At 38.4% G+C, this 14084-nt stretch overlaps 2 protein-coding genes across 4 annotated transcripts in view; one reads left to right on the forward strand and one right to left on the reverse strand.

The window, feature by feature from the left end:
- Positions 1-783: 783 nt before the first annotated feature.
- LOC121961526 (HMG box-containing protein 1-like) lies at positions 784-9402 on the forward strand. Of its 3 annotated transcripts, none has more exons than XM_042511550.1 (13): positions 784-894; positions 2498-2596; positions 3366-3470; positions 3577-3772; positions 3965-4091; positions 4208-4319; positions 4448-4557; positions 5300-5456; positions 5542-5686; positions 5783-5901; positions 6022-6208; positions 6319-6460; positions 6604-9402. In XM_042511550.1, exons 2-13 carry the CDS (start codon positions 2506-2508, stop codon positions 6619-6621), a joined length of 1509 nt encoding a protein of 502 aa, XP_042367484.1. In that variant the 5' UTR covers positions 784-894; positions 2498-2505; the 3' UTR covers positions 6622-9402. The 3 variants fall into 3 exon arrangements, with proteins under 3 accessions (XP_042367484.1, XP_042367481.1, XP_042367483.1); XM_042511547.1 differs by having other exon boundaries at positions 786-894; positions 3363-3470; XM_042511549.1 differs by having other exon boundaries at positions 789-894; positions 3363-3470; positions 6025-6208.
- Positions 9403-11943: 2541 nt separating this feature from the next.
- The window catches only part of ptprz1b (protein tyrosine phosphatase receptor type Z1b), a 77842-nt gene continuing 75701 nt past the window's right edge, over positions 11944-14084 (reverse strand). Inside the window, exons 29-32 of the mRNA XM_042511658.1 lie at positions 13924-14076; positions 13472-13614; positions 13209-13344; positions 11944-12452 (exon numbers count right to left, since the gene is read on the reverse strand). Coding sequence (XP_042367592.1) covers positions 12309-12452; positions 13209-13344; positions 13472-13614; positions 13924-14076 — 576 coding nt within the window. The 3' untranslated portion in view covers positions 11944-12308. The remainder of the gene's footprint in view (positions 12453-13208; positions 13345-13471; positions 13615-13923; positions 14077-14084) is intronic.

The raw sequence follows: 14084 nt of genomic DNA on the forward strand, positions 1-14084 counted from the left end.
GTAACTTTTTACCTGAGTACAGTTTTTTGCTGCTTCGCCTCCAACTAAATGAGAGGATGCCTCTGATTATAGCTTTACCCTCTCCTGCTTACAGCAGTGAAACACATATAATTATACTAAAACGTGTACTTAGGGCACTAAGGTTTATACAAGGGATACAAACGTGTCTGAAACACATGAGAAGGCCATTGTCAGTGACCAGGTTACTGACCAAAACTACCTGTTGTACTAGTTTCACTGGTCGTATAGCAATTCTGCTTAAGGCTATTTGGTGCATTTATATTTTTCCATGCTTTTAAACCTAATTGTTATTGTATGACTGTACTACTACTGTTTTAGGCTAAAATGTGAATGCTATAAACATTTCAATTCTTTAGTCTTATTACATAATCTATCTCCATTTTGTGAAATAAGGAGATAATAGCTACAATCATGTTGTCTCCGTCAATTGATTAAACTGTCAAAATCTATGCTTATTAAACAGCAGCTAACATGCTTTTGAGTTGTCATTTGTTGTACTTTGGGCCCAGCCATGTTTTATCATAAACCCACCCAATGTTGTGGCGATAATAACGAAGGAAACAAGGCAGCACTGACCTGACCAATCAGGTTGAGAGAAGCTGAAGATTGACATCAGCTCTGGCCAATAGGATCGCCGGAGACAAGGTGTTTATACCAGCCCCCTTTCCCGTACAAGGCGACTGTTTTGGTGAGTTAAGGAAAGTTCATTGAAATCATTTAAGGTTTTTAAAGCGTTGAATTTGAGAAGTAATGACACCAATTGAATTATCTCGCCGTGTACTCGGCAGACGAGTAGTGACGTGAAACTGACACCGTTTATTTTTGGCCTTAAATGCAGTTTCGCTTCTCTCTCCGTGAAGCTTCATTGTTGACGTTAGTTGTTTTGTTGTATCTGCCTTTGCGCAATGGAATGGCTCGTCCATTTTTTGTGTTTTATAATATTTTCACACTCTGAATCTCATTAATGTCGTCAATGGGTCCGTTAATATACAAACGGTGTTGCTTTTATCTCGTTTTCGTCGACGCAACTTAAGTATTTCAACGGCACTTTGGTTTCGTGACAACAAATAACGCTGTTTCGTCTGAAGTTTTCCGTCGTGTAAAAACGTTGACGCCGTTAACATTTAATAGCAGCCGTTAATTTCACAACAGCCAGTGTGTTTTGTGTGGCTTGTGTCGTGCTTTTTATTTATTTTCAACTGCTTACTTCAAATGTATTATCGCTGCCTTTCTCTGTATTGAATGAATGGGCTTTATATGCGCATGCGTGCAGGATCGCAAAGTTTATAAACAAGAGGGAGTCACATGACGAAATTATTGTGAAATAGATAAGATGAAACACTCTCTTATCAGCTCTACGTGCTAGAAACGTAATATTTCAACGTATTGTATATAGTTATATAGACAGTGAACTGTAAACATGCTGGAGCTCTGAGAATGTGTCTGAACTCAGATGTATCATTAGATAATCAGCCCAGTTTTACCCTGCGTCACCCTGGCTCTCCTTATGTCAACCCTACCATTTATAGCCTATACATTACAGCTCCCTGAAGGGTTGGGTTTCACTGTCTGTGTGTGTGTGTGTGTGTGTTTGGGGGGTGGGGGATTCAGGCAAATTGCTAATGCTAATACTGATGTAAAGTTAATCTTAAGGACGGTTTGTTTTGTGTGTATTTATGAGAGGGGAAGGGATGATGCAAAGAAGGGGAGACATGTCAAACAACTTCCTAAGCACTGGTAACTGACTTGTGGTTTTGGTTTTGTTTTGTTTTCTCAGGGGAGGGGCCTATAACTGAAAATGGCTGTATTTTGTAGATATTTTACTGCAGATTTCTAATGAAAACATGTCTTCCACACCTGCTAGGCATGTTTTCTTTAAAAGTGGTCAATGTTTTTTATAGCCAGAAACTGTAAAAACTGAAATTGATGTTGCATTTTCAACAGCTTCTGCCAGAAAGAAACATCTGAGCTTAAAATAGTGACATTTAATTAAAAAAAACTAATACTTTATGCTACAAATCTCATTTAAAATTTATAAAATACATAAATAAATAAATGTTGGCATTAACAAACCAGTATGCACGACAAGAGTGAAAAACTGAGTTTTTTTTTTTTTTATTCCAGGATTTTTACTTCCAAACATCAAAGGGCAATTTTAAAAAAAAAAACAAAAAAAATTATACCTAATTTAAGTTGAAGGAAGAGTCATGCATTTTCCCCAAGTCAATCAGAGAGGCTCAAGGAAAAATATTTTCAGCTTCAGGGAGGGTAAAAACAAAACAAAACATACAAAGTCGCACAACAGCCACCCCCATCCTCTGATAAATACCAAACGGTCCCTTAGCCCATACTTTCTACTTTCGTAAATACCCTATAAGCTGTCATTTGACAATATACATTAAAAATATATTTTTCTAATAAAAGTGAGACATGCTGGCCACAGATTAAACAAAACTTCAATGTGTGTGTGTTTCAGTGGACATCATGGTATGGGAGGTGGTGACCCCGGCTGTACTGTCCAACGACCCCAAACATCAGAGCGTGCGGCATTCTGAGCCTCAGGGTGAACACACAGGTAACTACAGAGCAGTGGACTGCAGAGTTAACCTGCATCTGTACTGTATGATCACTGAGCCGAAATTCTCCAGTGAATCAGTGTTTGTTTTTTTTGTTTTGGTCAAACTTTGGAAAGTTTCTCCAGAGCAACAGAATAAATTTTACATAATTTAACTGATCTTTCATTTTATCTATCAACAAACTGCCATGCTAATCTCTGAAATTGCAAAAGCTGTTTTTTATTTTATTATACACCAATAATTATTAATAGATGATGAATTTATAATAATGATATGAACATATCAATAATAAGACGAATGGACTAATAATATCTTGGGAGCAGATTTAGAAAACACTGTATTTGATTTATGTTGAATTTTAGAAAGGTGCTTTATTGTCAATAATGGATGCATTAATGAGATATTCTGCATAATTAAAAGAAGCTATATAACGGTGTAGAAATGCTGTTTTAAAAGTCCAGCATTCAAAGTTTTATTAAAAGTACAAAAGTATCAAAATATGTTTAAAATATACTCAGAGCAGCACTTTGAGTAAATTAACCATTGTTTACTCTCATTGTTTAGTATTATTGCCCAAACTGTAAAACGCTGTGGTTCTACACGGCAAATCAAACATAATATTTAATGATAATAGTTATTCTAAGGGCCATGTTAATCTATCAACAAATACAAAAATGCAGTATAATATGTAAAGCATATACGCCCTGTAGTAGTCATATGTGCTTCCTACACTTCGATCTTATGTTTGTCTGGTCTTACCTTCAGTAGTTATGATGGATGCTGATGGAGACCAATCACATGACCTGCTCTGCTTTGAGGAACGCCTGCCCTCCTCACCTGGCTTCCCCACCAGTGACAGCTACATGGAATACGGTACAGACTTAACTAAAAGGATGGATGAATCGCTTACATTTTTTTCAAGTTTTACTCTAACTTTCTAAACCAAACTTCTCACCAAGTGTTTGTTTTCTCCACCTAGACGACCTCCCAGACCTGCAGGAGGTTCAGGAGGAGGCGGAGCCAACAGTGCCACCTGTCTACCAGGTGGACGTGGGTGTGTCACACCATGAGCGACATGCACACACGCAGCCTCCTGACACGCACTGGCTGACGCAGCTGGCTCACATCGCCACTGGACCTCAGAGCCCACTGCTGCAGGACTCTCCCAACAGCAGGTGCTTTGTACTGAAACATGAATGTGCACAACCAATACTGAGATAACACTGAGGAAATGACCGCATTGTACAAGCCCTACGTGTTGTCTATCACCACATAAGTTACTGCATGTCTCAGATTGTGTGTGTTGTTGGCAATGGATGCCTAGCACTTACAGCCTCCATTCACTCACGAGCCTGTGTCATTTTCAGCTCCTCCTCGGCCTGCCTCTCCAGCACCAGCAGTAATCTACATTCCTACGCTCGGCCTCCTCCCCCTCTCTCCAGCAGCTCATCGTCACCCCCCAGAGGTCATGGCAGGGAGCGTCGGCGCAGCAGGGTACAGCTTACATTCACCCGCTTCTTCTTTAATAACACAATGTCTTTAGAACAAATCAAGAAGGTACGTATCGGCATGTTTTACTCACCAAAACGGACTTCGACTCACCTCCACAGAAGAGCAGTGAGTGTGGCTCCGCTGTGTCAACCAGATCCTCTCTGTCCGATGATGAAGACATGGGCTGGAGCTTCTCCTGTCCACCCACTGCCTGGCACTGCTTTCTCAAAGGTACACAGACACTTTCACATGTATATCTGGTGCCACCTCACACCAGGTCTTCACCTTCTTTCTCTGCTGGGAGGAGGCTTATTTGAGGCTACTGTATGCATCTAAGAGCAGCTGTTCTCTGTCATCAGGCACCCATCTGCGTTTCCACAGCGGCTCTAATGTGGAGTGGCAGGATGTCGAGGACATGGACTCCGCTGAGGAAGACTCTGGTGACGAGGAACAATTCAGGTCTCTGAAGGTACATAATCCAAGAAGCTTGTGACTGAACTCAGAGTATCAGACCTCTGAGTTCACAGTGTGCTTTTAGATTTAGTCTCCATCTCAGTGCAGTGTGTCTGGACTGAATTCAGTGTTAAAGAAATACTTCACCCCTGAATGGTCATTTGTACATCAAATACTCCCCCTGTGTTATGTTAAATTTGTGAAGAAAACTTTGTTTTTCTAGTATGCCTCAACTGTAAACGAAGAATCCAAAAACAGAATAAATTCTTGATGAACTGAAGTCATAGGGGTCCACTTTTAACAACAGCAAAACAGTATCGAAACATTTGTATACAAACTCACACAACTCATGCAGTTTAATCCAAGTCTCATTTTTCCAGTTCCAAACAGACAGCCCATTTAAACGGGTAACAGAACGCAAAGTGAAAACAGTCATTTTACCTTGCTGAACATGAAACATGCTGCTGTTTGCTACTGCCTCCATCAGTCAGCTCATCTGTGTCATTGCGTGACTTTTGGCGCTTTAAAGGGTAAATTTAGATTCACCAAAGTCACAAAATAGCACAAACAAACCACAGACTGGGGCAGGAGTAGATCGGCAGCTGGTGTTCAGCAAAGTAAAACTACCGTTTTTGTCACTGGAGACTGGCTTTGAAGAGAACATAGCAATAATAGCATAACGCTAACAATAGCATCAGCAACAATTTGGATAATTTTTGTTGAAGAATCCAAAATAAACAATGCTTGATGTTTTGCAGAGTTATGGCTCTGAGGGTCTGCAGCTTGTGCAGCATTCAGAGATTGTACTGTCTGGTCAGACTGTCCTACAGCTGACCTTTGACCCCGGGGCATTTGGACATGCCCTCATGACCGCCCGCTGCCAACTTGATCATCCCTTCTATGTAAAAAACAAAGGTAAGAGTGATGATGAGAAAACACTAAAGTTTTTAAAAACAACATTGTACCAGCTTCTTTACACTCATGTCTTGCATTCTGTTAGGGTGGTCGTCATTTCACCCAAGCTTGACCGTGGTGCATTATGGGATACCGTGCTATGAAATGGAGGTGGGAGATGTGTGCCTTCCTCCAGGACACAGAGATGCCAAACACACCGACGACTCGCTGGTCTTTGACACATTCAGGAGGTAAAATAAGCATCTTTTCGAAACCTAAAACTACTAATAAATTGAGATTTATTAGCATGTGTGAAACACCCGCGCTCATACACGTGTCCTCCTCAGTTATGATTTCACTCCTCTGGACTCGTCTGCTGTTTACGTGTTGAGCAGTATGGCCAGAAGGCGGCGTGTCTCACAGTCGAGCGGGGATGCCATTTCTCCAGACAGAGACACATTACAAGGTACTGTACTTCAAATCTCACTAAGACGAGCAGTTTACAAAATACAAAAATTTGCTGTACAGAAACGCCCAGGCAAAGAAATCAAACAAACCTGTCAAGTGTGGATGTGCTTGAAACCAGCAGACGCCCACAGTCCCGGTTACTCCCACTCTCCTCGTCAAAAGCCAACCAAAAACCAGCAAACCGGCGCAGCAGGAAGCAATAACGCAACGCCCAATAAGTGCAAGCGGCCAATGAACGCCTTCATGCTGTTTGCCAAGAAGTTCAGGGTGGAGTACACACAGATGTACCCAGGCAAAGACAACAGGTAGATGCGCCTTGATTCTGCATGTGTGTTGTAAAGCTGTGGTGTGTTTTCAGTGTTTGTTGTGTAAGGTAATGTGTGTGTGTGTGTGTGTGTGTGTGTGTGTGTTACAGAGCGATCAGCGTCCTCCTCGGGGAGCGGTGGAAGAAAATGCGAAGTGAGGAGCGGCGGGCTTTCACTTTGCAGGCCAAAGCCCTCGCAGACGAACAGAAAAGACTCAACCCAGACTGCTGGAAACGCAAACGAACCAACTCTGTGAGGACACACACACACACACACACACACACACACACACACACACTCACACACACACTCACACACACACACACTCACACACACACTCACTGCTTAATCCAGTGTTTTATACTGTTGTCTAATTTCTCTTCTGTGTCCTACAGGGTTGTCAGGGAAATTAAGGCTGCAGACAGGAAGAGAGCGACTGGCACAGCCTGTTGGAGAACACACACACACACACACACACACACACACACACACACACACACACACATTCAGAGGTGACAAGGAAAGGAGATCTATGCATAACCTTATGTAATGCTTCAATATTATATTTTGTTAACAACAGACTTGCCTTGATCTCCAAAGTAAGGCTTTAATTCAGTCTTCTCACAGATCTCGTCACAGTGAAAAGAGCATCAAGCTGCTCTCCATAAATGTCACTTCCTTTTCTCTTGCTTTTAAAAGGTGCTAAATGTAACAATTTAAAGTGGTGTAAAACGTGATCTGTTTATAGTTACTATATCAAGTTATAAAAACATTACATTAATGCTAAAGAGCACCATAGCGTCTCCCTCCAGATATATTTCATTCCAAATGAAATTACAAAGCAGGTCAACCGATGACTGGAGTGCAGCTCCACGAGTGATTTTACAGGATTGTGACAGTACCTTTAAAAAAAACAGAGATTCTGCTTATTTTCAGTTTCTCATCATGTGCTTGAAAACAGGTGGAAGTTGTGGTGCTGTAGCATTTTAGTTTAAGTAGAGAATGTAGCTATTTTCCCAAAATTATATATTATATACAAAGAAATATATGAAGTATTTTCTTGCCTGTATTACTTGCATTTGCACAGTGTATTGCACAAAACTACATATTTTAACTTTGCTTTTTGTGTAATTTATCACGCAATATTTAGTCCCGGGGTTTAACTGGCTTCTCCTAAAAAGAGAGAGAGAGAGGCGCTAAGTCTATTTTTTCCCCTTTATGACATTTTTTACCCATTTTTTTAGTAAGAAGCCTCACTATTTTCTAAACATAAATAAATACACCGTGAGGCTTTTGTTTTGAAAAAATGTTGAGTTTCCCCAACAGTTGCTCAAGAAAGAAAAATGCATTGAACTTATTGAATTTATGCTGTGGTTCTATTGAGCTTATTGTAGTATAGATACTAGTGATAGCATCATTCCCTTGGCTTTTATTTATTTTGTTGCTTTTATGTGATGTTATGTTACAAAAAAAAATGCCATTATTGATTGACTGATTGATTCGTCAGTCATCATCTAAACTGCTTAAGTGTCCTTTCATTCTAATATTTGCATGTGCCATAATATGATTTCTTAGATGTGTTTTTATCAAAGTACAATATGTCAGTGTATAATCAAAGAAATATTAATTCAGCTGAAGCTTGTTTGAACCTCACTCAAGAACTTGAGAAAGATGGCTTTTACAAATATTGAAACAGATTATTTTTTGTGCTTGTTTTGTTGCTATCAAAGATTAATGTATTCATTTCAGGAAAAAAAGCTTTTTTTTTTTTTTAACAAACAAGATAATTATCTCAGAATTATGAAAATGGTGTCAGGAAAAAAAAAGAATTTAACTGATAGATAGATAGAAGATATTAACTGAAGAGCAGAATTTGTTCCTTGTAAACTTTTCTCATAATTCAATGACAATAATTGTGTTCATTCAGGAAAACATAGCAGACTGAATGCATTACACTTCCATATGTTCCCTCATAAAATCACTTAAAAGATAAGCAAGAAGAACCATAGCTGTTTGGCCCCACTCCTTTAAGGTTTATCTTATTTGGATGGCTTTACTTTTTGTCAAAATAGGAAAAAATCTAAAAACAATTTCCAGCCTCTGTAATGCAGGTAGTGTGCACACTGAGAAAATTCAATACATTTTGTGATGAGAAGGACAGGAAGAGACAGATGTGATAAAAGACGCGGGACAAAAGTGCACCAAGTTGTGCAAAGTGCAGTACTCAAAGATCGGCAGTTATTGAATCAGTGAACTCACTGCCATTAACCAGTAATACAAAATCATCATTAAAAAAAGAGGTGTTGTCTTTTTAATTGGGATATTGTGGACTAACTTGTTTACATGCACCTTGGAGCAATTTTGACGTTCAGTTCACAATCAGAAACAATTTTGGCTCAGATGATGGAGGTCTAGAGAAGTGTTTGCTTAGTGATCGCTTAATGTAGTTTGAGTTTGAAACATGAGGACCGTTGTAAGAAAGGACTCAAAAACCCCTGTCAAAGAGCCCTTCAAATGTACTTATCATGCAATGATTCCAAGCGTCTTCGAGGGTGGAAATAGGAATTGGACCCCTGCTTAAAAATGAGTCTTGGCTGTCTTCTAGCGATCTGTTCTGTTAAAAAAAAAAAAAAAATGTTCAGACCCCTTTAAACCAGATGCGTGACTAATCAAAACATCTGTTAGCAAAATACACAAGAGATAGAGTTAAAATCTTACCCTAAATAAAACCTCAGCTTCTGTAATGTGATATTATCTCAAGTACTGATGCATGTAAACACAACCACTGCAAACACGATGAGCATCTAATGGAAACAGACAGATGTGGGAGCCCAGATGTGTGAGACAGGATGGGGATCTGCTTGGGGTTTAAATGCTTGATATTTTTTTTAACAGAAATAGTTTTTAAAAAAAAATTGAAATACTCCTAGCACGCTATTGTCACTGCATAACGAGGTTTATTCTTAATGCACTATATACACTTTATCTTATGTGACTGCTACAGTATAATGTGTCATTGCAAATATTAATATGATTATATAGAAATATATATTTTTTGGTTTGGACTTAATCTTTGTTAACCCTTCATGGTGCATTGATTATTTAACTTTACTATCATGTCATGTACAGGTTGATCAGGGGAGACAATGCAATACAATGTATGATAATATGAATAAAAGCATGATAAATCTATAACCACATTTGTTCTGTGTCTTTATGCGTTTGAGAAAATTTAAGGGATGAGTTTTGGGTCTAAACAAGAACGTTTTATTTTTTTCCCCCTCCCAGAAAAAGAAACAAGTTAAAAATCATAAACAAGGGTTGAAACATCTTCGCTTTATCCGGTTGCTATATACATACTGCGCCAGTTCATGGCTGGAGATAAAGGTATAGACATTAAGCTGCTACTTTAATCATAAAGATAATAAAAAGAGATAACATTCCATTAAAACTATAAACATGATCAATATTTCCAGGCTAGAATTATCAAATAGAATCCACACAGTTATATCGTATATGTGTAAATGACTAGAAAATCACTTTTTTTTGTATAGTAAAATAGAAAATATATAGAGGTACAGTATAAACATACAGTAATTTGGCCTTCTGATGTATTCGGGGGTATTTACACAAAGAGTTCAGACATATTACAGTTAGAGAAATCACTGGATCAGTTTGAGTAGCCGCTATGGTGTGTGTGCCATTTTGCATCCCCAGGGCTAAACAAATGGTACGGAGAGGACGCTAAACAGGCAAAGATAGAAGCTGCGACACTGAAAGTGAGTTAGAGGTCGATCGATCACGTTAAACGTAACAGAAACATTTGGACCCCCTCAAAATGAAAACAGTCATAGCAAGTGTGGCACAGGGATGCAGAGCAAGTCACGGCGCTCTGCTTCTGAATTTCAATTTTAGTCTCTAACAGAAAAAAAGTCCTCATAACTAAGTTCAGCTGTTTTTCTATCCACTGTTTAGTTTCTTTTTTAATGTCAGCAGAAATATGGCAACTGTCTCAGCTGAATGTTATACTGATTTTACTCTAGCTGATCATAATGATAGATTACTCGTTTGCTGCCGTGACTACAGATGTTTTGATATTTTGTACCCATTATCAAAACTTGTCAAACTATTGGAATCCTTTATTAAAGGAATACTTCACCCCCCCAAATTATCATTTATATATTAATTTGTATGAAAGGAAACAAAAAATCTTCACAAATTCTATATAACACAGGGTGGTAACTGATACAAATGGTCATTTGGGGGGTTAAGTTTTCTTTTAACTGACAAAATTTAAGTCAAGCTGCAACTTTAAACAGCTTACAGTCAAGCTGCCAGGACTTTTCTATGTTTGAAAAGGCATATTTTGCGTAGAATATCACTTTAAGTCCCAGATTCCATCTTTTGCGAAACATCTGACGACACTTTATCTCCTGTCTGACTTTGACATACAAAAGTAACAAGCGCAACAAGACTTTAAGAAAATAGAAAAAAAAAAATCACAGATCATTATTTTGGCATATTAGTCACAAGGTTGTATCAAAACAGGTTTAAAGTACAAGAACATGAATTACAAAAGGCACGGGGTACCAGAGACCGTGGAGCCAGTGGCAACGAGACATGAGCAGAGGAATTCAACAGCAGTAAATACCAGCAGTCAGTTTAGTGTCACTAGTGAGGCCTTTAGAGATTTTGGTTATTTTAAATATTTCTCTAAATAAGGATGTGTGGTGGTTTGAGCCCCAAAAATCTGCTGATTAATGTGCAGTGCATAAAACGCAGGCAAACAAAGGTTTAGGAGAATGGCATTTTTTTTTTAAACACTGAAGTCATGCTTTTTGTTCCATTTTCAGTTGTATGCGGTCTATATTTTTGTTTTGCTTTTTAAACTATTCTAATTCATTTATTTCTGTCTTTTAGACGAAAGAGTCATTAAGAAAAGGCAAAAAGATCACTAATCAAAGATATAAATTTTTTTTAAAAGTATTTAAACAGACTACAGTTATGAATTTAAAGTAGGTCTGTTATTGGAAAAAAATAGCTGACTCTTGTCATCAATAAGAAAAAAATATTTCCAATGAAATACTGTGACTTAATTTTAGGTACAAATAGCTTTTGATTTTTTTTTTCTTTTGTTCATTTTTATTTATTTAAGATTCATTTATGTTTTTGAAACCTCTCAAAAGGTTTTTGTTGGAGCTCTGCAGCTTCGGGCTCCATGCTGACCAGCAACGGACACACAGCTGGAACGTTTGAAGATTATGTTGGAAAGGCAGTGAAGCTTTTTTTGGTACCACTTTCTCATAATAAACCTGTTGTAAATGACTTCTGAATAATAACAGTTAATAAATGATGTAATAATGCTTTATAGATCAGTTATTGGGTTGCCAAAAAATCCAATGAGTGGTGTTCATCTTTCTATTTGGTAAAATCTTATAAAAAATCTTGGTCATTCATTCATAATTGCTCATTAGGTTTTCACTTTCTAATAAGCTATCAAGAATGTACTTAGAATTATACTAAATGGATTTTGGTCCTTATCATCTAGAGCCCTTTTCACAAACTGGCAACACAAACATTAATTTAAAGACTTAAAACTGATCATAAAGCATTGGTAAACTATTTATTAACCATTATTAACACAATTAATTGATTAAAAGTAAGTCCTTTATAAATTGTACCTTATTAGAAAGGTACATTTTCTTTTTTATTTGGGACAGTTCACCCCTAAAATCAGTATGGAAATGTACATAGTCTTGATTTTGGGGTGAACTGTGCTTTTCAAAGGATGAGTCACATGATGAGCAGTTGACCATTTGAACTGACATAAGGGTCACCGTCAGAAACAAACTCTGTGTCTGATAGATTCAGTCTGCTGTGCATGCAAACACTCACACTATGATAGGGAAACATAATCATTTTTACGGCCCTGTCTCATGCTCAGTGGACGCAGCTATGAACCACAGACACAGAAATGATGGTGTTCATCCTCTCACCTCATGTCAGGCCAAACCTCAGCCACAGCAGCGCTCAGTCTCTACTGGTGTATGTGTGCTTGTATAATGCATTTTTTTGTGTATGTGTGTGTGTGTGTGTGTGTCTACATGAGTGACTCCAGGCTCTCTGCGATGTTGGTCTGTCCCAGTGGTACAGATCCGTTGGTTTCGGGACTCTGCAGGGCTCTCTGGTCTTCCTGGCTGCTCACCAGACTCAGCACAGCTCGGTACAGATACTGGTACTGCTCCTGTGGCGACAAAACACAGCTTCAAGACTGAAACATATTTTATTACATTAAATAAACCTCCTTACCGGCTCCTTTTTAAAAATTCTTAGAAGTTTATTACCTCTCTATGGTATTATATTGCCTCTAGGTAAAACACCTATTTTTGGCCCTTTAAACTCAAACAAAGCATCCTAAATGGAAAACTTGTTTATGTAGGGTTGGAAGAAATATACTGACATTTTTTCAAAGTTTCACCGTGGAACAATGTTGTCTTAGGGTAACATTCAGACAAACAAACTTGTGAAAATAGTTCATTTTTAATGTTTTTCAATTTCAAATTGCATTTTAAACTTGAAGGTTTCTTGCATATTTTCCAGGGGTATTTTATTTCATTTATTAAAATAACCCCTTTTTTCTTACCATTATGGTACAGTGTTGCATTAAGATACGCGGAAAAACATTTTTTGAAAATGTATTTAAATCCTGTTTATTTAGTCTATTTTTTCCTCTCTCTCTCTCTCTCTCTCTCTCTCTCTCTCTCAAAACATTACAAACTTTTTTCCTCTTTTTTACAGACTGGCATCATACTGTTTACCATAGAGGGTTAAAGGAGCTAACTGATTAATGGCTGAGGTGAAGTTGCTCATTTCAGTGTTGTTCCAAAGTTCATAAAATGGTGACAGAGATAAATAAAATCTTTAAGAGTATTATGTGTGTGTGTGTGTGTGTGTGTGTGTGTGTGTGTGTGTGTGTGTGTGTGTGTGTGTTTGCACTTACTATATCATTAAAAACCCCAGGCCTCATGAGGTTGGTCATCCGTGCCACCTGGTAAACATCCACTGCTCCCTCCTCCTCTAGCTGACTGGACAGAGTGGTGAGGGCACAGAACAGCCCTGATGTAGCACCTCCCAACCTAAACACACACACACACACACACACACACACACACACACACACACACACACACACAGATATTTAACCTTGCAAAGAATGAACCATCATGTCAGAAGAGTAAGTGATTGTGTGTGTGCTGTACTCACGGGTCGTGTACAACTGTAGGACAGTCTGAGTGTCGGCTGTGCTCTCTGACTGTGCTGACCAGATCGAAACTGTTCCTGATGGGACTATCTGGGTTGGGCCAGCAGGGGGCGCTGAACTGACGCACCTCCAGTACATAATTGTTCTACACAGAAGCAGGTCAGAGAGACAACACAGGTGACTCAAATGATGCCATTTAAAGGTATATATACAATATAATAATAATTATAATTATATAAACTTTATTTATAGAGCACTTGTCATACAAAGGATGCAACTCAAAGTACTTAGACAACAAAGATTAGACAATTAACGGAAAGTCGGTGATAAACAAAATATAAAATTTATGGTAAGAAGAGACCAGTAAGAATAGACAAAATGAGAGAACTAATATAAGAATGACAAGAATTACATTCATTAAAAGTGTGTGTGTGTGTGTGTGTGTGTGTGTTACCTGTGGTGAGTTCAAAGTAAAGTCCTGCACCATAAGTCTCTCTTCATTGGACAGACACACATGCTCCTCCCCCGAATATGACACGGTGAAACCCTCGAAGCTCATTGGCTGGTCTTTAGTGGGCCAGTAAACACAACACTCTGCTGCTTCACTCTGACATA

This window comes from Plectropomus leopardus, chromosome 22 (genome assembly GCF_008729295.1).
Source record: "Plectropomus leopardus isolate mb chromosome 22, YSFRI_Pleo_2.0, whole genome shotgun sequence".
Taxonomy (NCBI): domain Eukaryota; kingdom Metazoa; phylum Chordata; class Actinopteri; order Perciformes; family Serranidae; genus Plectropomus; species Plectropomus leopardus.